Here is a 24,265-nt window from a genome sequence, read left to right as displayed (position 1 = left end):
CATATCATCATGCAAAAGGAGTAATCAGATGTTAGGTGCTAGAAGTATTGCAATTAGAAACAGGTGATACAGTTGCAACAAATAATTTAAGTCAGGAACACAGGAGAGCAGAGAGAAGGTATGATAAACCAAGTGATGAAGAATAACAAGCTAACACATAGCATGGTGGTTAAGGGAAAAAATAATACCAATGCCTCATAAATTTTCCCAGAAAATTGAGGTGGAGAGAATACTTGCGAATTCATTCTCTGAGGCCAGCATTGCCTAAAACCAAAGTCAGATAAAGACACTACAAAAAAAAGAGAAAACTAGAGACCAACATTTCTGATGACTATTGATGCAAAAATCCTCAACAAAACACTAGCAAACAAAATTCAACAGCATATTAAAAGGATTATACATCACAACCAAGTGGGATTTCTTTCTGCAATGCAAGATGATTCAATATACAAAAATCAATCAATACACCAAATTAACAGAAGGCTAGGAAAACCCCACATGATTATCTCAATGCAGAAGAAGCATTTGAGGACTCATCAACCTTTTATGGTACACACACACACACACACACACACACACACGCACACACACACACGCACACAAACTAGGAGTAGAAGGAAACTTTTTCAATATATCAAAGGCTATATATGAAATATCCAGAGGTAATATTCAATGGTTAAAGACAGAAGGCTTTTCCTCAAAGATCAGGAATAAAGTAAGAGCACCCACTTTTACCACTTTTAGTCAACATATTACTGGCGGTTCTAGCCAGAGCAATTAAACAAGAAATAGAAATAAAAGAGATCTAAATTGAGAAAGAGGAAATAAAATTATATCTGATGCAGATGATATGATCTTATATGTAGAAAACCCTAAAGATTCCACACACACAAAAATTGTTAGAACTAATAAATTTAATAAAGTTACAGGATACAAAATCACAAAAATCTTGTGGTGTTATGGCTAACAATAATTCTAAAAGGAAGTTAAGAAAGCAATTCCACTTAAAATATCATCAAAAGAATACTTGGAATAAATGTAATCAAGGAAGCAAAAGATTTGCATACCTGTGATTTTCACTACAAAATGTTACTAAAAGAAATTAAAGAAAACATATAAATGAAAAGACATTTCATGTTCATGGATTGGAAGACAATATTGCTAAGACGATCCATCCATAGATTCAATGCAACCCCTAACAGAATCCCAATGGTATTTTTTGCAGAAATAGAAAAATTGCATCCTAAAATTCATATGGAATCTCAAGGTATGTCAAATACCCAAAACAGTCTTGAGAAAGAATAATAAAGTTGTAGAGCTTACACTTCTTATTTCCAAATTTTACTACAAAGCTACAGTAATTAAAACAGCAGATTGGCATAAAGACAGACCAATGTAATAGTATAGAGAGTCCAGAAATAAACTTTCCCATGTATGGTCAAATGATTTTAAGAAGGGTGGCAAGACCATTCAATGTTGACAGGACAGTCTTTTGACAAACAGTATTGGAAAAACTGGATATCCAACTCATAGCATATACAAAAATTAACTCAAAGTGGCTCAGCAACCTAATCGTAAGACCTAAAACTACAAAACAGAAGAAAACTTAGAGGGAAAAGCTTTAGGACATTGGATTTGGCAATGATTTCTTATATATGATACCAAACCACAGGCAACAAAAGTAAAAATAGAGAAATTGGATTAAATCAAAATTTAAAACTTTGTGCATCAATGGACACAATAGAGTGAAAAGGCAACCGATAGAATGGAATAAAATATTTGGTAAATATGTATTTGATAAGGAGTTAATATTCATAATATATATACGACTCTTACAACATCAAAAAAGAAACTCCAAAAATGGGCATAAGACTTGAACAGATATTCAAAAAAAGGTATACAAATGGCCAACAAGCATATGAAAAAAAGCTTAACATCACTAATTATTAGGGAAGTACAAATCAAAATCGCAATGAGATTTCACTTCATACCCATTAAGATGGCTACTTTAAAAAAAAATATATTGGTGAGGATGTGAAAAATTGGAACACTTGTGCACTGTTGGTGGAAATATAAAATGGTGCAGCCACTGTGGGAAACAGTATGAAAATAGTAAATTATATAAAGGTCTAACCACTATGCTGTACACTTGAAACTAATATAAAATAACACTGACTGATGGTCGACTGTAAAAAAATGTAAACAGTATAAATATTAAGAATAGAATTATCATGTGATTCAGCAATTCTTCTGGGTATATACCCAAAAGAATTGAAAGCAGACTCCTTAAGAAATATTTGTACACCTATATTCATAGCAAGATTACTCATAACAGCCAAGAGGTAGAAACAACTCAAGTGTCCATTGATAGATGAATGGATAAACAAAATGTGATATACACATGCAATGAAACATTATTCAGTCTTAAAAATAAAGAAAATTCTGACACATGCTGCATGTATTAATCTTAAGACATTATGTTAAGTGAAATAAGCCAGTCATAAAAAGGTAAATACTGTATGTTTCCACTTAAAGTCAAATTTATAGAAACAAAGAATGGTGGTTTCCAAGGCTGGGGGGAAAGGGAAATGGAGTGTTGTTGTTTAATAGGTGAAGCATTTCAGTTTTGCAAAATGAAAACGTTCTGAACATTGATTGCACAACAATGTGTATATACTTAACAGTATTGAACTTTACACTTAAAAATGGTTAAGATGGCAAATTTTACAGTATGTGTATTTTGCTACAATTACAATTAATTTATTTTAATTTAAAAAAAGTTATTAGATGAAAAAAATGGCACAGATGATAGAGGCTCTGTTCATCCCTCTGGTGACCAGATTAAAGTTGTGACAGAAACAAAGAGCAAACAGCAAGGAAAATAGCCTGAGATCTAGATCAACAAGCCATACAATTAGGAAGAGCACTAAGAAATCACTCTGCAACAGCAGAAGGTAGGACAGGGTGAGGACCCTAAGCTGTCCAGTTCCTAGCTGCTGAGTGGTGCAGAGGCTGCGGCAGCCACCTCTCTTAAAGGGCCTTGTCCACAAGCAGACTTTTGCAGTGAGATGGACCTGCTTGCTCTGAACACCAGCACCAATTTGGCAGCTTAGGGGCACAAGGGACTTACAGGGGGACACTAAGTTTTTGGAGTGAGGGCTGAGGGGAGACTCACTCTGTCCAGAAGTGCCAGTGGTATCCATTGTTCCTCTGTTGAGCCCTCCCTCCTCCCAGTGCACAGACTGAGCACTCTCATACCGGAGACGTCTTCCACCCAGAGGATTCCTTGAAATTCGACCTCCCTCAATTTGCCACCCGACCCAAGCCACATCCAGATATGCTCACCTAGGTGCCCCTTGGTGAGCAGTGCCTAGACTCACACTGGAGGCAACTAGCCTCGGTTTCTGGTGTTGCCTTTAGAGGCAACTATAAGCAGAGAATCTGTGGATTGCTTGCTGAATCTTAACAAGTGGCTCTGGAGGGGCACAAGCTGGGGCTAAATTTGAACCCCTCTGAGGACCGTGCCACTGAACCCCTCTCAGGACTGTGCCACTGGACACCTGCCACACAAAGCCACACTAATAAGACCAGGAGACTTATGAGTTTTGCTTAGTACATAGAAACAGACCCAGAAAGGCAGCCAAAATGGGAAGACAAAGAAGCAGAAACCATATGAGAGAACAGAACAGAGATCCAGAAATAATGGAGTTGAGCAACCTCACAGATGCAGAGTTCAAAACACTGGTTATAAAGATGTTATAAAGATGCTCAATGAACTAAGGGGAAGTGTAGATGAATTCAGTGAGAACCTTAACAAAGAGATAAAAAAACATAAAAATGGAAATGGAAATTTTAAAAGGGAACCAGTCAGAAATTAAGAATACATTATCTGAGATGAGAAGTATATTAAATGGAATGAACAAAATGAATAAAGAAGAGGATCAAATGACCTATGTAGAGGATGGGAAAGCCAAGGACACTCAATTAGAATGGCAAGAAAAAAGAAGCCAAGATTACGGTAATAATTTTAAGGAGTCTATGGGACACTATTAAATGTAAAAATATTGTGTCATAGGGGTACTGGAAAAAAACGAGAAGTTAAAGAGCTATTTGAAGAAATAATGATGGAAAACTTCTGTAACCTGGTGAAAGAAATAGACATACGACCCCAGGAAACTCGGAGTGTCCCAAGAAAGAAGAGGCCCACACCAAGACATATCATAATTCAAATGCCAAAGGTTAACTACAAAGAGAGAATTTTAAAAGCAGCAAGAGAAAAGCAGTTAATTACCTACAAGGGAGCACCCACAAGACTAGCAGCTGATTTCTTAAAAGAAACTTTGCAGGACACAAGGACTTGGCACAAATACTTAAAGTGATGAAAACCCAGTATCTATAGCCCAGAATACTTTATCCAGCAAAGCTATCATTTAGAGTTGAAGGACAAAAATAAGCTAAAGGAATTCATCAACACCAAGTCATTATTATAGGAAGTGTTGGAGGGACTTCTTTAAGAAGAAAAAACATGTATCAAAAACAGGAATAAGAATAGTAATAACTACATTCCTATCAACAAGTACCTCAGATGGAAAAGAATTAAGTGTTCCAACCAAAAGATAGAGTGGCTGAGTGAATAAGAAAACAAGACCCTTGTATATCCTGCCTACAAGAGACTCATTTCAGATTAAAAGACACACACAGACTAAAAGGAAGGGGATGGAAAAAGATATTGCCTTCATGTACCTAGAAGATATTGTGTTGAATGAAATGGGTCAGATAGAGAAAGACAAATATCACATGATTTCACATACATGTGGAATCTAAAGAAGAAAGTTAACAGCAAGAAAAGCAGAGATAAATTCACAGATACCGAGAATATTTTGAGGGATACTAGATGGGAGGGGGTTGGAGGACAAAAAAAGGCAAAGGGATTAAGAAGTACAAATAGATAGTTGCAGAATAGACATGGAGATGTAGAATGTAGCATGGGGAAGATGGACAACAATGTAATAAATATGTAAGTGGGGAGGGGGTACTAGATTTAGTGCTGTGATCATGTTGCGAGTTATGTGGATATCTGAGCACTGCTATACAACTGAAACTGGTATATTATTGTATGCCAACTACATTTAATGTACATTGAATTGTACAACGTAAATACAAACAACTATCTATTATATTTCAATAAAGACAAAAAAAAGGATGCTGAGGATAAACTCTTTTAAAAAAGAACAATCAGATGTTAGGTTCTGAAAATATACCAATCAAATAGAGGGGATCCAGTTGCTGCAAATAATTTAAGTCAAGTACACAGCAGAACACAGACAAAGTTTGCTAGGTCAAATGATGAAGAATAACATTACAAGGTAACCAATTGCTCATAGATTCTTACAGAAAATTGGAGAGGAACACTTCCCAACTCATTCTTTGAGGCCAGCATTATCATGATACCAAAACCAGACACAGACATAACAAAATTAAATTACAAACCAATATTCATCATGACTATTGTCACAAAAGTGCTTAACAAAATATTAGAAAATGGAGTCAAACAATATATAAAAAGATAACATCAGGAACAAGTGGGGTTTATTCCTGGTATACAAGGCTGATTTAAGATTGAAAAATTAATAAATGTAATTCGCCATATCAACAGACTAAAGAAGAAAAACCATGTGATTATTTCAATAGATGCAGAAAAATTAGTTGATAAAATTTGATGTTCATTCATGATTTAAAAAAAAATTCTATAACAAACTAGAAATAGAGAGTAACTTTTTCAACCTTATGATAAAGGCATTTACAAAAAATTTACAGCTAGCACCATATTTAATGGTCACAGTCTAAAGTGCTCTAAGGATTCTATTCTAATCACTTTCATTCAACATTATATAAGGTCCTATCCAATACAGTAAGATAAGGAAATGAAATAATATAGATTGAAAAGGGATAAATAAGATGGTTTCTATTTACAGAAAAAAAAAAAACCTATGTAAAAATTCCCAAAGAATCTATAAAAAGCCACCATTGTTTAACATGTTCACAGGTTAGGAGAACTGTATACAAATATCAAATCTACACTCTATACACTAGCAATAAACAATTGGAAACTGAAATTTAATAAAATCATACCGTTTGCAACTATACTGAAAACATGAAATACATACGTATAAATCTAACAAAATAAATTCATATACCATATAATGATATTTTGGTCCATAACGGACCACATATACCACAGTGGTCCCATAAAATTACAATAGAGCTGAAAAATTCCTATCATCTAGTGATACTGTAGGGTGGTAAAGTCATAGCACAATGCATTATTCACCTGTTATTGGTAAGGCTGGTGTAAACAAGTCTGTGTTGCCAGTTGTATAAAAGTATAACAATATAATTATGTACATAATATTTGATAATGGTAATAAATGACTATATTACTGGTTTATGTATATACTATATTTTTTATCATTATTTTAGAGTGTACTCTTTCTACTTATAAAATTTGCTGTAAAACATTATGCCATGTTATGCTAGCTGCAGCCTTGTACATCTTGTATTTATCGTGTCTCTTGAATGGTTTGTTGATTCTTGCACTTAGTTTAATCTCATGTTGTTTTACAATTTTAGTGAAACCTAAGTGTACAGTGTTTATAAAGACTACAGTAGTGTACAGAAATGTCCTAGGCCCTCACATTCACTTACTACTCACTCACTGACTCACCCAGACAACTTCTAGTTCTGTAAGCTCCATTCATAGTAAGTGCTCTATATAGGTGTGCCATTTCTATTATCGATTAATTAATTTATTTAATTATAAACTTTTAGAAACTATTTATTTTCCATTAACCTATTTCCATTTTGTTTAAGAATTTATGGAAGACCACTCAATGGTTGTTCCTACCCATTCAGTGGCTTGAGGAGTGGGGGCTGCTGACCTTTCTTCAGTGGTAGGCTGAGCACTATCTTTTATACTATGTAATCACTGTACCTTTCTTGTGTTTAGATATATTTAGATACACAAATACCATTGTGTTACAATTGCCTATAGTGTTCAGTATAGTAACATGCTATATAGGTTTATATCCTAAGAGCAATAGGGTATACCATATAGCCTAGGTGTGTAGTAAGCTATTACATCTAGGTTTCTGTAAAAATTCCCAAAGAATCTATAAAAAGCCACCATTGTTTAACATGTTCACAGGTTAGGAGACCTGTATACAAATATCAAAACTACACTCTATACACTCTATGATATTCGCTCAATGACAAAATTGTGTAATGACACATTTACAACATATTCTCGTCATGAAGCAGCTTATAAGTACAAGATCTATACGTGAAAAAAAAAACAAAGAATCATTGAAAATAAATCAAAGAAGATCTAAATAAATGATGATAATACCAAGCACAGACAAGGATGTGGAGCAACTGAAACTCTCATACATCACTGGTGGGAATGCAAAATAGTAAAGTCACTTAAGATAACAGTTTGGTGATTTCTTAAAAATGTATGCTACCATATGACCTCGCAGTGTTCATGAACTGTATACAAATATCAAACATATCTTGTATGTTTATACAAGAACTCCAAAGTGAATGTTTGTAGTGACTTTATTTATAATTACTCCAAAGTGGAAACAACCTAAATATCCTTCTACTGGTGAGTGAATGCTTTATGCTAAGACAGATGAAAATGACTGTGTAGGGTATGATTCCATTTATATGGCATTCAGGAGGGGAAAATGGTAGAGACATGGGCTATGAGTCGGGGAGGGGTTGACTTACAAAGAGGCTTAGGGGAATTTTTTGAGGAGATGGAACTGTTTTAAATCTGAATTTTGGTGATGGTTATACATCTGTGTACGGTTGTCAAAATTCTCAGAATAGCACACCAAAACGAGTGAATTTTATTGTATGTGAATTTTACCCTAATTTTTAAAAATCCCTCTAATCAAAAAAAAAAAGAAAAAATGTATAGGCAGAATCAGACGACCTGGGTTTGATTCCAGGATCCACCATATAACATTTATGACCTTAAAACAAATCTCAAGTCTCAATTTTCCTATCTGTGACATAGGGAATTAGGATTAATCCATATTGGATTATCATGGAAATTAAATGAGATACTCTATAAATAAAGTTTTCCCATAGGTAACATGGTAAACACTTTAAATGTTAATGGTTATTGAGTGCTTACTATGTGTCTTGGGGTGAAGGAGTCAAAGAAAGAGGGTGGGTAGAGAAAGCACCATAATTTGAGTGTCTAATCTGGAGTAGGATAGAACCTGAGAGGCAGATAATAGTAATAGTAAAATGAACACTTGTGTACCCATTCCTCAGCTGAAGAAACAATATCTTGAAAGGCTCCTGTGTTCTTATCAATTGTATCCCTTTCCCAATGCCTAGAGATAACTACTATCCTGAATTTTATTATCTATACTTTTAACACTGTAGTAGACAATGATGCGCCTCCTCCAAACATATCAGGTCATAACCCCTAGAAAGTGTTAATGTTATTTTAAATGGAAATGTTCTTTGTAGGTGTGATTAAATTAAGGGTTGTGAGGTAGAAAGATTATCCTGGACTTTTTAGGTGGGCTATAATGCAATCACAAGTGTCCTTATCAGAGGCAAGTAGAAGGTCATATTATACAGACACATGCAGAGGAAAAGTCTCAAAGTGAAGATGGAGCAGAGAGATTTTTGAAGATGTTGGCCTTGAAGATTGGAGTTATGTGGCCACAGCCAAGGAATGCCCACCACCACCAGAAGCTACAAGGGACAAGGAATGGATTCTCCTCGAGAAAGAGTCCTGAGAGTTCAGCCCTGCTGACATGTTGATTTCAGCCCAATGACAATTTCAGATTTCTGACCTCTAGAATTGTGGGAAAACCAATTTCCACAACTATAAAGACAGTGACATACCAGAATGTCACCCCAAAATATGCCTCTTTGACATAATTATTTTGAGTGGAAGGCAATTCGGAAGCAGCAAATGCAGGAAAAGCTCTCTACCCTTTCCCTCTTCTGCCTAAAGGCAGGATACAAGTTATTTTTACTGGAGACAGACTTGTCAGCCCCAAAGGAATCTGCAAATAAACCTTACTCCATTAGTTTCTTCCCACACATATTTACTTTTTTCAGAGTTTGCCACCATTGTAAGCCTAAATCATCTTTCCTTTGTCCTGTCATTTCTCCACAAATTTATTATTTTTGTTGTTGTTGCTGTTGAAGAAGATGCTAATATAAGCCACTTTGAATTACTCTTCAATTAGGTTTCTCCCAGGTGATGTGCACTGTGCTTGTTAATCAATTGTTATTCTCTTAGTAATTTGTCTTTTGTTAAAGAGTTCTAGTAGAAAACCTAAGATGAGTAAAGTTTTGCCTCGCCTACAGCGACCTCCCTCCCCACCCTTCACACACATCTCTTAACAATAGACTGTGTTGTTTTGCCTGTTTTTGAATCATTCTCTATATTTTTCTGACTTGCTTTTCCCCTAAATGTGTTTTTTAGTTTATTAAGTTTGAAATGTATAGCTACGGTTCACTCATGGTGATGTCCTTAGTATGACATTGCACAAATATACTACAGTTTACTTATCCGTTCCTGTATTGGTTTGTTTTCAGTTTTGTTATTTTATAAATGATGACATAAGCATTTTTTTATTATGCTTCCTGGTGCACATATGCAAGAGTCTTTCCTAGAGTTGTGCTGTCCAATATGGTAGTTGTAGCCACATGCAGCTATTGAGCAATTGCAATGAGGCAAGTGTGATAGGAATACATTTTAAATTAAACTAATTGAAATTTTAAAACTTACACTTGATGTATTTATTGGAAAAATTTTAAATATGTTTGGAAGAACTTGGTATGTGAATCTACTTCTTCAACTGTAAATTTTATGAAATCTAAATATAGTTTAAGTATTTCCAATGAAAATTTAGCATACAATTTGAGACGTAAGTGCAAAATACATGCTGAAATTCAAAGACTTAGTATAACAATGTATATATCTCAATACTTTTTATATTGAGTAAATGTTGAAATGATTATGTTTTGGATTAAACAAAATAAATTATTAAATTTATTTCACCTGTTTTTCACTTTTTATATTGTGGTTTCTAGGAAATTTAGTTATGTATGTAGCTCACATTAAATATCTACTCAATAGTGCTGTTAGGGTATATGACTAATATTAGAAAAGTACGATTATGTGTGCATCTTCAACTTTACAAGATGATGTCAACGTGTTCTCCAAAGTAATCATACCAATTTATACTTCCATGGCAAAGTATGAGTATACCTGTTGGTTCACATTCCTGCCAATATGTGGTATTAGTAAACTTCCAAATTTTTTTGCCAATCTGATGGGTATGAAATGGTATCTAATTGTGAGTTTAATTTGAATTTCTATTATAATAAAGTTGATCATCTTTTTAAGTGTTTATGAAATGACTTGTTTTTAATTCAAGGAGATGACTTTATACTTTTATTCATTTTCCTCTGGGGTTATTTTTCTTATTGATTCATAGGATTCTTTATACATTCTGAATACTATTTTTTTACTTATTAAGTATCTTTTGTCAGTTCGTGGCTTGTTTCCTCCTCTCTCTATAGTGTTTTGCCCAAAAGATCTCTCTTTTTTGTTTTTAAAGCCTATAGCATCTGGTATTCCTAGGTGGTCTCCTATCCAAGTACTAACCAGGCCTGACCCTGCTTAGCTTCCGAGATCAGATGAGATCGGGCACATTCAGGGTGGAATGGCCGTAAACAAGATCTCTTTTTTAATGTAGAGGAATTCACCATTCTTTCTGTACCATGGGTCATAAAGATATTCTCCTTTACATTTAAGTGCGAGTAGGGAACCAAAATCATTTCTGCAATAAATTAACCAGTTGTCCCCAATATCATTTGTTCAGTATTAATCTACTTCCCCCTCAGATAGTCACTGCCAGTTCTATCATTTATTATATTCCATGACAGTCTATTAGTGAGTTCTCTGTTTCATGGTCTTATGTATCTATCCCTATGCCTATGCCCCAATGTTTGAACTAGAATAGCTTTATAATAAATCTTTATACCTAGTATGGATAATACCCTACCTTGTTCTTCTTCACCATTGTCTTGGCTATTCTTGGACTTTAGCCCATCTGTTAAATTTTATTTTATTTATTTATTTTTTAAGGTGAGGTAATCCTTGGTTGACCTAACAGATTGCAAGGACCTTGTCAGCTTACAATCCCATATTTTTTTTTACCTTTTACACCTATAGCACCTGGTCTTCCTAGGTGGTTTCCCATCCAAGTACTAACCATGCCCAATCCTGCTTAGCTTCTGTGATCAGATGGGATCAGTTGTGTTCAGGGTAGCAGTGATCAGATGGGATCGGGCGTGTTCAGGGTAGCATGGCCGTAGACTTCTGTTAAATTTTAGAATCAGCTTGTCATGATTCCTGAGTTACTTTTTTTGGATTATAATTGAATTTGCTTTAGATCTCTATTTCTGTTTGAGAATTATTGACATTTTGAGTCTTCCTATCCATGAACATGGTTTGTCTCTCTACACAGTCTTTCAATAATTTTCTCTCCATAGAGTTTTATAATTTGTACATAAATGTCTTGCACATTGTTTTTTTTTTCTAATACCTGTTATAGACTGAAGTTTATGTACTCCCAAAATTCATATTTTGAAATCCTAACCCCCATGTGGTGGTGTTAGGAGGTGGGGGCTTTGGTAAGTGGGTGACGTCCTCATGAATGGGATTAGTGCCCTCATAAAAAGACTACAGAGACCTCCCTCAATCCTTTCACTATATCAAGACACAGCAAGAAGTCATCAGTTTGCAACCCAAGAAAGAGCTCTCACCAGAACTTGACCAAACCCAAGAAAAAGCTCTCACCATAGCTTGACCATGCTGGCACCCTGATTGTAAACTTTCAGCCTCCAGAACTACGAGAAAAATTTCTTTTTTTTATTAGCCACCTAGTTTATGGTACTTTGTTATAACAACCCTAACTAAGATGGTATCTATATTTCTATTGATATTATAAGTGGTATATTTTCTTAAAATTTCTGTTTCTTGGTAGTACATAGAAAAGCAATTGATCTATTGTATTGATCTTATATTCAGTAACCTTTTAGGCCTTATGGTAATTGTAATATTTTGTAGATTTTTCTTGTGCGTGTGCGTGAGATAATTATCTTTGACAAATGACTATTTGTCAAATCTTTCCAATGCCATTCTTTTCAATCCTCATTCTTTTTGTGTCTTTTAGTCTAAATGTGTTGGCTAGAATCTCTAGAACCATGAGATTGAAAGTTATAATGGTGGGAATCTTTGTCTTTATCCACATTTTAAAAGATTTAATTTTAATATACTATTAAGTATGTTTCCTATAAATTTTTCATAGTTACAATTTATCAAATTAAGACTATGTCCTTCTATTCCTAGTTTACTAAAAGATATCATGCATGAATCGAATTTAACAAATCCTTTTTATTTTTACAACTATTGAGTTGATCTTATGGTTTTCTCTTTTAATCTGTTAATATAGTGAATAACAATATATTTCCTGGAACAAACCTTACTTCAACACGATATGTTACCTCTTTAATTCTTGCCTTCATTTTGTGTTAGTTTCCTGTGGCTACTGTAACAGATGTCCACAAACATAGTGACATAAGAAACCAGAAATTTATTCTCTCATAGTTCTGGAGGACAGAGGTCTGAAATTTGTTACTAGACTGTGATCAAAGTTATCAGCAGGGCCACACTCCCTCTGAATGCTCTTGTGCAGAATCCATTTCTTGCCTCTTGCAAACTTCTGGTGGATGTCATCATTTCTTGGTTGTGGCAACATTATTCCAATCTTTAAGGTCAAATCTCTCTCTGCTATGTCTTCACACATTGCTTTCTCCTCTCTATGTGTCAAATCTCCCTCTGCCTTTCTCCTGTAAGGACACTTGTGAGTATGTGGGCCCACCTGAAAAATCCAGGATAATCTTCCTACCTTGAAATCCTTAATCACATCTGCAAAAACCTCATTTCCGTATAAGGTAACATTTGCAGGTTTCCAAGAATTAGGCCCTGATAATTTTGTTGGGGTGGGCACATGACTCTTAAATTGATCATATATTTTTTTCCTAGAAAATTTGCCATTTCACCTAAGCTTTCTATGTTACTTTCCCTAAATTGTACAAAATATTCCACAGCCTCTTACCATCTTTTCACTCTCTGCAGCATTTTTGTTTTTTCGCCTCTTTCATCCTTAATAAGTTTCTTTGTGCCTTGTCTTTTCTTCCTTGACCAGCTGTTATGAAGACTGTTCTATTAAGCTTCTCAAAGAATCATCTATTAGCTTTCGTAAGCCCCTTCATTGTATTTTCTTTTTTATGTTATTAATTTATGCTCTTAACTTTTATTCTTTTCTTCATCCTATATTCTCTGGACTTAATCTGTTGTTTTTTTCTCTAGCTTCTAAGTTGTTTCTTTAACTTACACATTTTTAACTTTAATTCCTAATATAAGGTATAAATTTCCCTGAAAGTACATCTTTCCTTATATCTTGTGTGCATTTTATATAGTGCATTTATTATTATTTTAAGTACTCTCTAATTTCTACTATGACTTCTTCTTTGACCTATGAGCTCTTTTGAAGTTTCTCCCACTTTTTTTAAGCCAACTTTTGTTCATTAATTTCTAATTTGGTTACATTGTGGTCTGTATAATACTTATTCTTTGAAATTTTTGATATTATTCTCTGACCTTCAGTTTGGCCAGTTTTTGGAAATGTTTCATCAATGCTAAGAGAGTATGTATTTTCCAGTTGATGTTTGTCCCTGTATATATCCATTAAATGAAGCTTGTTATTGTGTTGTTCAAACCATTTACATCTTTAACACAATTTTGTTGGCTTAATCTATCAATTGCATTATAATAGTAGATTTTTTTCAAATTGTTTTTGGTTTTTTAAATATATACATTTTCAAGCCTTGTTACTAAGAGCATAGGTGGGCATGCAAGTTCAGAATTATCATATATGGAATTGAATCTTATCACATGGTAACCATCTTTATCTTCAGTTATACTTTTTCACTTAAAGTCTGTTTTGTCTGATAGTAATACAACTGCATCAACAGTTAATATTTGTCTAGTATATTTTCCATCCTTTTGCTTTCAACTTTTCAGTCTTTTCTGTTTTAGGTATAGGTCTTCTAAAGAATATATATATATATATATATATATATATATATATATATATATATATAAATCCAGTTATGGATAAAAAAGGGTTTCTATGGAAAGTGAACTCACAGGGTGACCTTCCTAACTGGGAAGGTCATAGTGCATAGTCATGCTCTGGGCATATAACTTTTTTAGTGAAAGGTTTATCTTTGCCTTAAGCAAGCTCTGTCAATTGTTTTTGTCATCTAGGATTATACACCTTTTGAAGTAAAAACATAACCACCCTCAAGAAAGCACATAATCTTGTTAACTACCCTCTAATCCAATCCCCGCCTTGCTTTCTCCCACCTTCATGTAATCTTCCTTATGTTCCCTCCTTAATTTCAAATGCATTGAAGAAACTGAAAAACTCTTATTCTTTGAAGCATTTGAGATCTTGCTTCCCAGCAATCATTGTCAGTTTTGGTTCAAATAAACTCTTATAAAAATTCTCTACAGGTCTGGACATTTATTTATAGAGTACTCCACTCAAAAGAATACAAATTATATTCAAGTGCATACATAGCATTTACCAATATAGACAATATTCCGAACCATAAAACAAATTTCAAAAAATTTACAAGGATTCAGAATATATGAAATAAGTTCTATGAATCCAATAAAATTAAATTAGAAATAAATAGATAAGAAAATCTCCAAATATTTGGAAACTAACACTTCTAAATAACTTATGGGTCAAAATAATCAAATAGGAGAATATAGCAAACTGAATAAAATTAGAACACATAATTTTTATTTGCAGAGGAAATATATGGAACAAAGCACTCATTACAAAAGAAAAATATCTCAAATCAAGGAGCTCAGTTTTTACCTTAAGAAACTGAAAAAAGAGCAAATTGTGTTCAAAGTAAATAGTATAAATGAAATAATAAATGTCAGTGAGCAAATAAGTAAAATAGAAAATAAAAAAGCAATTAGAAAAAATCAGCGAAATCAAAAGTTGATTCTTTGAGATCAATAAAATTGATAAACCTGTAGACTGGTAAGGGGGGAAGGGAGAAAAGACAAATTACTAATACCAGAAATGAGGTGACATTATTAAAGATTCTACAGATAATGAAGGGATAATAAGGGACAATTATGAACAATGTTAGACCAATAAATTCAACAGCCCAGATGAAATGAACAAATTCCTTGAAAGACAAATTGTGAAAGCTCACTCAGGAAGAAATAGAGAAACTGAATAGCTCTGTGATTTTTAAAAAATTGAATTTTGCTGTTTAAAACCTCCCCATGAATTGAACCCCAAGTCTAGATGGTTAGAGTGGTTATTTTTCCTTATCTCACTGAAAATTGGTGATTTCTACCAAAATGTAAAAGAAAATGCCAATTCTTGATAAACTCTTAAAGAAAATTGTAGAGAATGTTCTACCTGAGCCTATAAAGCTAGCATTACTCTGATGCCCATTACCAAAGATTTTACAAACCAATATAATTTATGTAAACATAGACACAAAAATTGTTAAAATTTTAACAAATTGAATATAAGATGATAAAAAGTATGTTACATCATGAGTAAATGAGGTTTATCCCCCAAATGCAAGGCTTGTTTAATATTCACAAATCAATGCAATTTATTAACAGATTCAAAGGGAAAAATCACATGATTTTTCTATTAGTTGGAATAAAAGCTTTTGACAAAACCCAATACTAATAAGTTATGTGGGTGTAGTGTACAGAATGATGAATATAGTTAATAATACTGTGTTGCATTATTTGAAAGTTGCTAAGAGAGTAAATCTTAAAAGATTACAAGAAAAAAATTTGTAACTATGTAGGTAATGGATAACTAGACGTATGGTGGTGGTCATTTTACAATATACACAATTATTGAAAAAAAATCCCTCAATATCTATTCTTGATTCAAAAATCTTGGCATAATAGGAAAAGAATTTCCTCCAGCTTGATAAAGGGCATTATAAAATGTTTACAGCTACTATCATACTTAACGGTAGAAGACTGAATCCTTTCCCCTAACATCAAGAACAAAGTAAAGATGTCTCATCACTTCTATTCAATTTTACACAGGAAGGCTACTCAGTAGGAATGAAATTTAAATGCATACGGATATGAAAAGTGGAAATAAAACTGCCTCTATCAGGATTGTATAAGTAGAAAATCCCAAAGAATGTACAAAGAAAATCTATGAAGACTAATAACTGGGTTTCAGTGTACAATATCAATACACAAAAATCTATTTCATTTCCATATATAGTTGTGAACAACTGAGAATGGAAATTTAAAAACAATAGTATAAAAAAATGAAATACTTAGGGATAAATCTCACTAAATGCATGCAAGACCTATCTATACATTGAAAACTGCAAAGTGCTTCTGAGAAAAATTAGACATAAACAAATGAAGAAATATACTGTTTTCAGGGGTCAAAAGACAATATATTTAACATTTCAATTTTCTCCAAATTAATCTATAAATTCAATATTCTGTATTCCCAATCAAGATACAGACTTTTTTACTTTTCTGGGAGCATTTGACAGACTAATAAAAATTTGATATGGAAATGCAAAGAGAGAAAGCAGTGAGGATAAAGACAGTTTTTAGGTTATGAGTGTTTGAGTTTGTCACTCCAGAGAAAGAAGGCCAAAAAGAGGAAAAGGGGGTAAAATAAAGTTGTGAGAAAAGATGTTGGACATAACTGAAAAGTCAAAGTTGGAGAACTAAAATTATGTGATTTCAAGAATTATTATAAAAAGTCAGTCATCAAGACACTCTGGTAGTGGCATAAAGATAGCCAAATAGATCAAGAGAACAGACTAGAGAGTCCATTAACACACATATATGGTCAATTGATTTTCAGTAAAGGTGCAAATGCAATTCAATGAAGAAAAGATAGACTTTTCAACAAATGGAGACAGAATGATTGTGAAAAAAAAAAAAAGATTAAGACAAAATGGATTAGAGGCCTAAATGTAAAATCTAAAAGGATAAAACTAGAAGAATGCATAGGAGAAAACATCTGTTACTTTGTGTTAGGCAATATTGCTTATATACTACACCGAACACGCATGATCTACAAAAACAAACACTGATATATAGGATTTGGAAATTTCATTCTTTGAAAGACACTATTAGTAGAAAAAAAAAGACAAGTCACAGAATGGGAAAAAATATTTGCAAATCACCTGTCTGATAAAGGAGTTGTATTCAGAATACATAGGAATACTCAAAATTGAATAACAAGAACACAGACCACTCAATTTTTAAAATATGGGGAAAATAATTGAACTACCAAAGACGACATAATGAGGGCAAATGAGCTCCCATTATGGAAAGTTGCTCAAAGTCATTAGTCGTTATGAAAGTACAAATTAAAACCACAATGAGACATTTACTATTATACACTTTTTGAAATGGCTGAAGTTAAAAAGAATGGCAACACTGTTGATAAAGATGTGAAGCAACTGAGACTCTCATCTACTGTTTGTGGGAATATAGTATAAAAATAGTATAACCACTTTTTAAAAGTTTGTAGTTTATTTTAAAAATTGAATATTTACATACCACATGACCCAGCCATTCTAAACCTAGGTGTTTATCCAAAGAAATGAAAGCATGAATTCTTAAATTATAAATAAATACATGAATATTCATAGCAGCTTTATTTGTAATAACACTGAACCTGAAACAATGCAAATGCTCATTCCATAGAAAAATACTCAGCAATAAAAAGGAACTAACTATATTTATATATGCAAGAATGTGGAAAAATAATTATACTAAGTAAAAAAAGACAGACAGAAGTAGATACTATATGATTACACTTCTATAAAATTCTTTTTTAAATGCAAAATTACCTATAATAACAGAAAGTAGATTGGCAGTTAGGTGGGGTTTAGGGTGGGGGTGAAGCAAAGACAGATGTGTAGGAGGGATTGTAAAGGCGCAGGAAGAAACTTTTACGGATAATAAGTAAATTATGTTGATTGTGATGATTGTGTACATCAAAACTTAAAAATATATACATTTTATTGTATGTCGATTATACCTCAGTGAGGCTATTAAAAGCAAACACTGTTATTGTTTCTAGTTGTGGGGAGTTGGAACAGGAGTAAATCTATGTGGAGAATGAAAAAATATAACCATTTAGCACTCCTTAAATATTGGAAAAAACGTTCCCTGGATTCATTTCTGTTAATCAGATTGATTTTTGTTGTATTCTGAGAGAACAGAGTGCAGTATAGCCTTAATTGTTTGGGGTCTTTTTGATACATTACTTAAATGCTTTTTAAATTGTCTTTGGATTTCTCTTAGCCAATAAACCCCTCTTCTACGAAGTGTTCAGGGGAAATAAAAGCAGCTAGAATTCAAAACAATCTGTGTTTCTCCTTGTTAATAGCTATCTGATAAAATTCAGTTGAGAACAAATAAAAACTATTGACTAAAATTAGATATAAAAATTAGCTACAGATTTTAATTTGTCTTTTATCCAAATCACTCAATAGCACATGTGATTTATTTTTTTAAAAGCTTGATTAATTCTAACATGAAATTGAAAGAGACTGATATAAAATTGGAGCTTGTTATCCAGAGTCAGGTGAAATTGTCATTTGAAATCAGTTACCTCAAACACAGTCAAATGTCACACATAAAGTGAATTCTAAAAAAAAAATGTAGCTGCTCATGGAAAGTTAAAACCAATAAGTTGCAACCTGTAAACTCCTCATTTACTACCTACCTGTCTGGCTCGAAGGAGTTGTGCTTGCTCAATTTTAGAGATGACGTGCTGTACTGAGACTGGGATATCAAGTTTAGTGACCACTGATTTACGTGGGGCTTTTCTGGACATGATGGTGGAACCCACAACTTCATTTTCTAATTCAGATTCACCGTCTTTCTCATTTTGCATTTTGATAAATATTTTGAAAAGTTGAGTGATTTTCTTTTATTTCTTCTTCTTTTTCCCCCACAGAATATAGGCAAATGCTAATAAATATGTCCAAGAGAGAGCTAGAAGAGGTCTTTCCTTTTTTCAGAGGTTGTGATTAACCCTGCTACTAAATAGTTTCTAACCATGGTGTTCCGGTCCTGGCGATGTCATAATAGACCCATTGTGACATTATCATTGACTTAAACATTTAAAGAGTGCTTACTATATGCAGAGAATTAGGCATTCTATATACTGTGATGGTAGAAGGGTGACAGGGGGAGGGAGGGTAGAAAAGAATAGGCAACAGAAACGATAAAAGAAATAGAAGATATAGCCCTGCTTAAATGAGCTTAAAATCTAGGTGTTAGAATTCAAGCTCCGGTGTATCAAATGTAACTCCTACTTCTTCTTATTCAAGTTTTGCTTAAGATTTTTTTAAGCCTGTAATGGAATAATTGTGTTACAACTTCCTTAACTGTCCCTCAACTTTTCCTAGACACGTAGTAACTTGTAAGATATTATTTGAATGATCATACTCTTTGCACTGCCTAGTTACCCATTTTTTCAACGAACCTGACTGAAGAAAGTTCTATAGTTGGCTCCAGATATTGAAGGGGATTCTAGAGGCTGGTTTCTAACTGACAGAGGATTACTTTGGGCAGTTCCTTTGATTACAGAGGCGGTAAAGGGATTTAGGAGACTAGAGCAGTTAAAGGACAGGATAGTTTTGTTGGCTGTGTAGCTTATTTTTTAAGTTTAAAATATATGAAAAAGTAAAGTTAGTAATATAACATATAGCCATGTGCCTATCACCTAGAATGAACAAAATTAACATTTTGTCATATCTGCTTCAGATACTTTTAAATAAAAGAAAACATTAGAGATAAAGTTGAAGTCCCCTTTGGTGTTCTCTCCAAGTTCCTTCCTTCCCCTCTGCCCCTTTTCAGAGGCAATGACAATCATGAATTTGCTGTATTTATGTTGTTTGTGTTTATATCATTTTACTACAGGTGTATGTATTCATAAACTATATAATTTTTTAGGTTTTAAATTTTATATAAGTTGTGGATGTACAACTTATTTTCTCTACAAGAACATCCTATGTTGAGTCCTTACTGTAAATTTAGTCCCATGTTGAGTCCTTGTAAACTTGTAAAGTTAAACAATTCATATGTTTCAGGCCTTTGAAGAAAGGGAGAGAAAGGATCATAAAGTAGTTGTCTTTTAAAAATATCAGTATATATATAAAGAAAATTATTTTTCCTTCTCTTTAAGGTCCTTTGTCTAAGTTAATCCCTCCTCTGTTCCCAAAATACTTTGTAAACTTTCTATTATAGTACTTATCGAAGTATACCTATTTATTATTTGTCTATCTCCATTAGTTGGTGAACTTGTCAAAAACAGATGCTATACCTAGTTTTCTTTTTCTAACATTTGGTATATTCTTACTCAGTTCCTGTACAGAAACTGTCTACAATTTGGACATCCTTTATAGTTTCAATTCCTCTCTTCATGGAAACGTTTCTTAGCCCCGGAATACTTTCTTTTTTTGTTAGACTGCCCACCCCATCCCTAGTCATAAAAGATTATTACCCCCTTTCCTGTAAATCACAATTAAGTCTATTCAGGGAACTTCATAATGTTTTCTGAAAGGACCACAATTAAGGAGAATTATTTATTTTTATAAATGTGAAGTTTGATTAAAATGTTCATCATTATCCAGCATTTGAGATTATCAATTAATCTGTTAAAGTATTTTGTTGATAATATTAGATTGTGAGATCCTTAAATAACTTTTCTCTTGATCCTTTTACATTGCTTACTCCAGCAGGCATTCACAAAGCAGCCTATATGCTTGTCAACTAAATTAATTTAGGATTATTGTTTCATATTTTTTATGCAGCATGGAATTCATCAGCAACCTGAAATGAAGACTTGTTAAAGCAAATTTTAAAATCTCTCCTTCCCTTTCAATTTGACAAGCATTCGATGAGACACTACTATGTGGCTACCATTATCCTAGACTGTGAAGAATATGATAGGGTACCTGTGAAGAAACTAAAAAATAAACAAAAAAAGAAAATAATTTAAGATAGAATATAATATACAAGTGCTAACAAGACATGAAGAAGAGACCTGTGGGGAGCACAATCTTTGGAAAAATCTTATGGAGAGAGAAGGTTGATTGACAAATGAAGGCATTTCAGATAGGAAAGACACTTTGAGCCATGGCTTTGGAGGTGAGTGCTGAATTTGTATTTCAGGCAAAAAGAGAGGAGATTGGTTTGATTGAGATGAAGTAATGTAGAGTTTACTAAGAATCAGATTAGGAAGAATATGAAACCCAAATAGCAATTTGATAGAGGAATTTATTTGGTATCTAAGTGAGAAAGTAAGGATGTGAGTTAAAGGGAGCTTATGTGGTGGAATCCGATATTGAAAATACTGAAAGTAAGTAACAGCAATTAGGTGAGAGTGAACCCTTTCAAATAATAGAATGGAAAAAATCCAGTGGAAAAGATCAAAAAATTATTTCAAAAGATGAGTGTCTGAACTAGGGTACAAAAGTGAGACTGACAAGGGAGGGATAAATCATACTAGCTATTGTTAAAAATAATAAGGAATCTGGATCATCTAATAGAAAATTGTAAATATAATTAACCTTTTTGTTTGTTTGTTTTTATTCTATTTCATTTGACTTGATGGCAGAACATCAAGAAGAGGCTATCTATACTAAATAGTATTAAGTAGCATTATATTAAGCGGAGATTAGGGTATCGGATTCAGGCAAAGAAGGGGCAAAGTTCTTTAAAGGTGTGTCTAAGGGAAACCCGCCCTCTTAGAGGGCTTAACTGTAAAATGGGGCTAATAGTATTTGTTGCATGTGATCGTTTTAAGATTAATTCACGTAAAATACCTAGAATAATGCCAAACACATAGTAAGCATTTAAGTTACAGCAGCTGCTATTAATGTATTTACTCTTAGTGCTTTTTTTTTCCTTCTCTATTTTTTTTTCTGTTAGCCACCACCTTTTCGGCAGGGTTGGGCGTTCCTTCAGAACATTTCACACAAGCCCGGCTTTTTATCAGATCTAGATTTTGAGCTATGAAAAATGCAAAATTATTATGGCCATGGTAGCTATCCGTTTGGCAATGGATGAAATGCAAGAAGACCTTTACACACCACCGTAGCACAGGATGGTCCCTTCCCTTGATTGCTCCTCTCCTCCTCCCAGGATAGACGATAGTACATTCCATATCGCTGCTGGAATAGGTGGTACAAAAGTTGAGCACGCCTAGGATTTTCTTTTCTCCCGGAAGCAATTGTTCTTTAGAACCGGAAACAGTTGCTGTTTCAAGGGAGGTGGGACTGGGCGGGTCAGGCCGCAGCGGCTGACGGCGGGGGAGGAGCCGGGTCCACTGCCGGGTGGAGGGGCCAGGCGAGTGTCCTTATCCTAGCTAGCGTTTGGGGCTCGGGCCTGGAAGCCAGTTGGAGTAGCAGCTGCGAGAACGATTGGGCAGAACGGGGGAAGACATGTTGCTCTTCGTGGAGGTGAGTGGACTCGTTTATCTTGTCCTGCTTTGAGGAGAGCAAGAGTGTGGAGGCGCCGGCCGGTCCCACCGCCATGTGACTTTCCAGGCCGTACACGCCGCGGAACCGGCAGATAGGCTGACACAGCACCTGGGCCATGCAGGCCTGCGGCTCCACTCTGCTCCCTCACACACTTTAGGAAGCTGTGGGAGGTGAGGGCTGGCGTAGGGGAACATTGAAGGTGGAGATTCGAGGCTTGTCTGGTTTAGTATGAGGATCAGAAGAAGGGGAAAGTGTCCCATATGGATCTCCTAAAGAAGGCAAACAGGCGGGGGATGGGGGGACTCCGGGGGCGGAGTCTGCGGAGAAAAGGGTAATCAGGTGGGCGCGTTCTGGGGGGTGAAGCGAGGCCTCGCGGGGCCCTCTGGGAGGGAAGCAGGCAACATGTGGGGCCACGGAGGAAGGAAGGTGAAATTCGGAATAAGTGTTTTGAAAAGAAAGTTGAAAGCCTCTTTTTAGCAACCTCCACCACATTTTGTTTGGTCCCCGTCCCTAGGTCTCTGGAACGTTCTCTGGGTGGAAAGTGAGTTACTGTGAACGAAGGAGAAGCCAGTAGGGTTTGGAAGCCTTGAAAGGCACCGCTTTGACCTTTTGTAAAAGTTACTCAAGCAGCGGCTCCGGGGTGAGGGATTGGTTTTTTTGAACAGATAAAAGCTCTTTACAAGAAAAATTCCAAGAATGATAGAAACCTAGTCCGGCGAAGCTTTTTTTTTTTTTTTTTTTTTTTTTTTGGTATTGTTGCTTAACAATAGAAATTTATTACTTTAACTGGAACGTCCGTTGGCCTGTTCTAATTTTAAAGGCAGTGGATACCTGTCTTACACAAATACGAGGTTTAATGTCTCTTTTTTTCTGTCTTTCTCTTGTGTGCAGTGAGCATCAGCTGACTGCCTGGCTAATGCTTTGAGTAGATTCCAGATCATATTGTTCTTGCATTGTGAAAACGTCAAACCAGCAAAGCTGCAACTTCGCAACTTGGCACTTGTTAACTATGCCCATAAAAAGAATCTTTTCAATGAGGGAAGGAATTTACAGGTTGTATAATGAATCAGAGCTGGGGCCAGTCAATGGCTTTTTTTCAAAGGAAGAGAGAGATTTTACTCCGTAATATTTTGGCATAAAGTAAATACATGCTCTCACTTTTTAAATCTAATCAGTGTAACCTTTAAATTGGGTTTTAAATTGACACAGCTATCTCAGAATATGTCCAACATTGATAATAAACATTCATCGGAACATTCCAAGTAAACCGTGAAAAGATTTAAAGTTACTGAATCCATTTTATTTACCGATTTTTACCTCGTTTTCTTTCCTTTGGGCAGAATAAGAAATCAGGTATGATTTTAAACAGTGTAATTTTGGGTTAGTATGTTATGCCGTGCAAGTGCTGTAGGTTTTTAGTGCATGTGAGTTTTTGCTGAGCAAAAGGAATACTGAAGTTTAATTTATATCGACATGAATTCCAAAATAAACTTTTGAGTTCCAAATTGATTCCTTTGGCTTTGTTAAAATGCTAACTTTACTAATAGCTCCATTT

The 24,265-nt window shown here is 34.4% G+C and overlaps 2 protein-coding genes and 1 pseudogene across 9 annotated transcripts in view; 1 reads left to right on the top strand and 2 right to left on the bottom strand.

Annotated features, from left to right (window-relative positions):
- The window catches only part of FAM186A (family with sequence similarity 186 member A), an 81,194-nt gene extending 60,153 nt beyond the window's left edge, over positions 1-21,041 (bottom strand). The window contains exon 1 of the mRNA XM_036235863.1: positions 18,945-21,041. Coding sequence (XP_036091756.1) covers positions 18,945-19,115 — 171 coding nt within the window. The 5' untranslated portion in view covers positions 19,116-21,041. The remainder of the gene's footprint in view (positions 1-18,944) is intronic.
- The window catches only part of LARP4 (La ribonucleoprotein 4), a 144,122-nt gene that overhangs the window by 60,652 nt on the left and 59,205 nt on the right, over positions 1-24,265 (top strand). For 3 of the 8 annotated variants that reach the window (XM_036236239.1, XM_016151832.2, XM_036236238.1), the window contains exon 1: positions 22,529-22,689. The exons of 1 other annotated variant lie outside the window; for it this stretch is intronic. In XM_036236239.1, coding sequence (XP_036092132.1) covers positions 22,672-22,689 — 18 coding nt within the window. In that variant the 5' untranslated portion in view covers positions 22,529-22,671. Of the gene's footprint in view, positions 1-21,039; positions 21,377-22,528; positions 22,690-24,265 lie in introns of those variants that run through there. 4 more of the 8 variants (XM_016151828.2, XM_016151827.2, XM_016151833.2 and 1 more) reach the window with 2 other exon arrangements.
- On the bottom strand, positions 10,657-10,775 carry LOC118614373 (annotated as a pseudogene).

Source organism: Rousettus aegyptiacus, unplaced genomic scaffold (genome assembly GCF_014176215.1).
Source record: "Rousettus aegyptiacus isolate mRouAeg1 unplaced genomic scaffold, mRouAeg1.p scaffold_m13_p_2, whole genome shotgun sequence".
Lineage (NCBI taxonomy): Eukaryota > Metazoa > Chordata > Mammalia > Chiroptera > Pteropodidae > Rousettus > Rousettus aegyptiacus.
The sequence above is the reverse complement of the archived record's forward strand: the minus strand, read 5'-3'. Positions and strand labels throughout refer to the sequence as shown.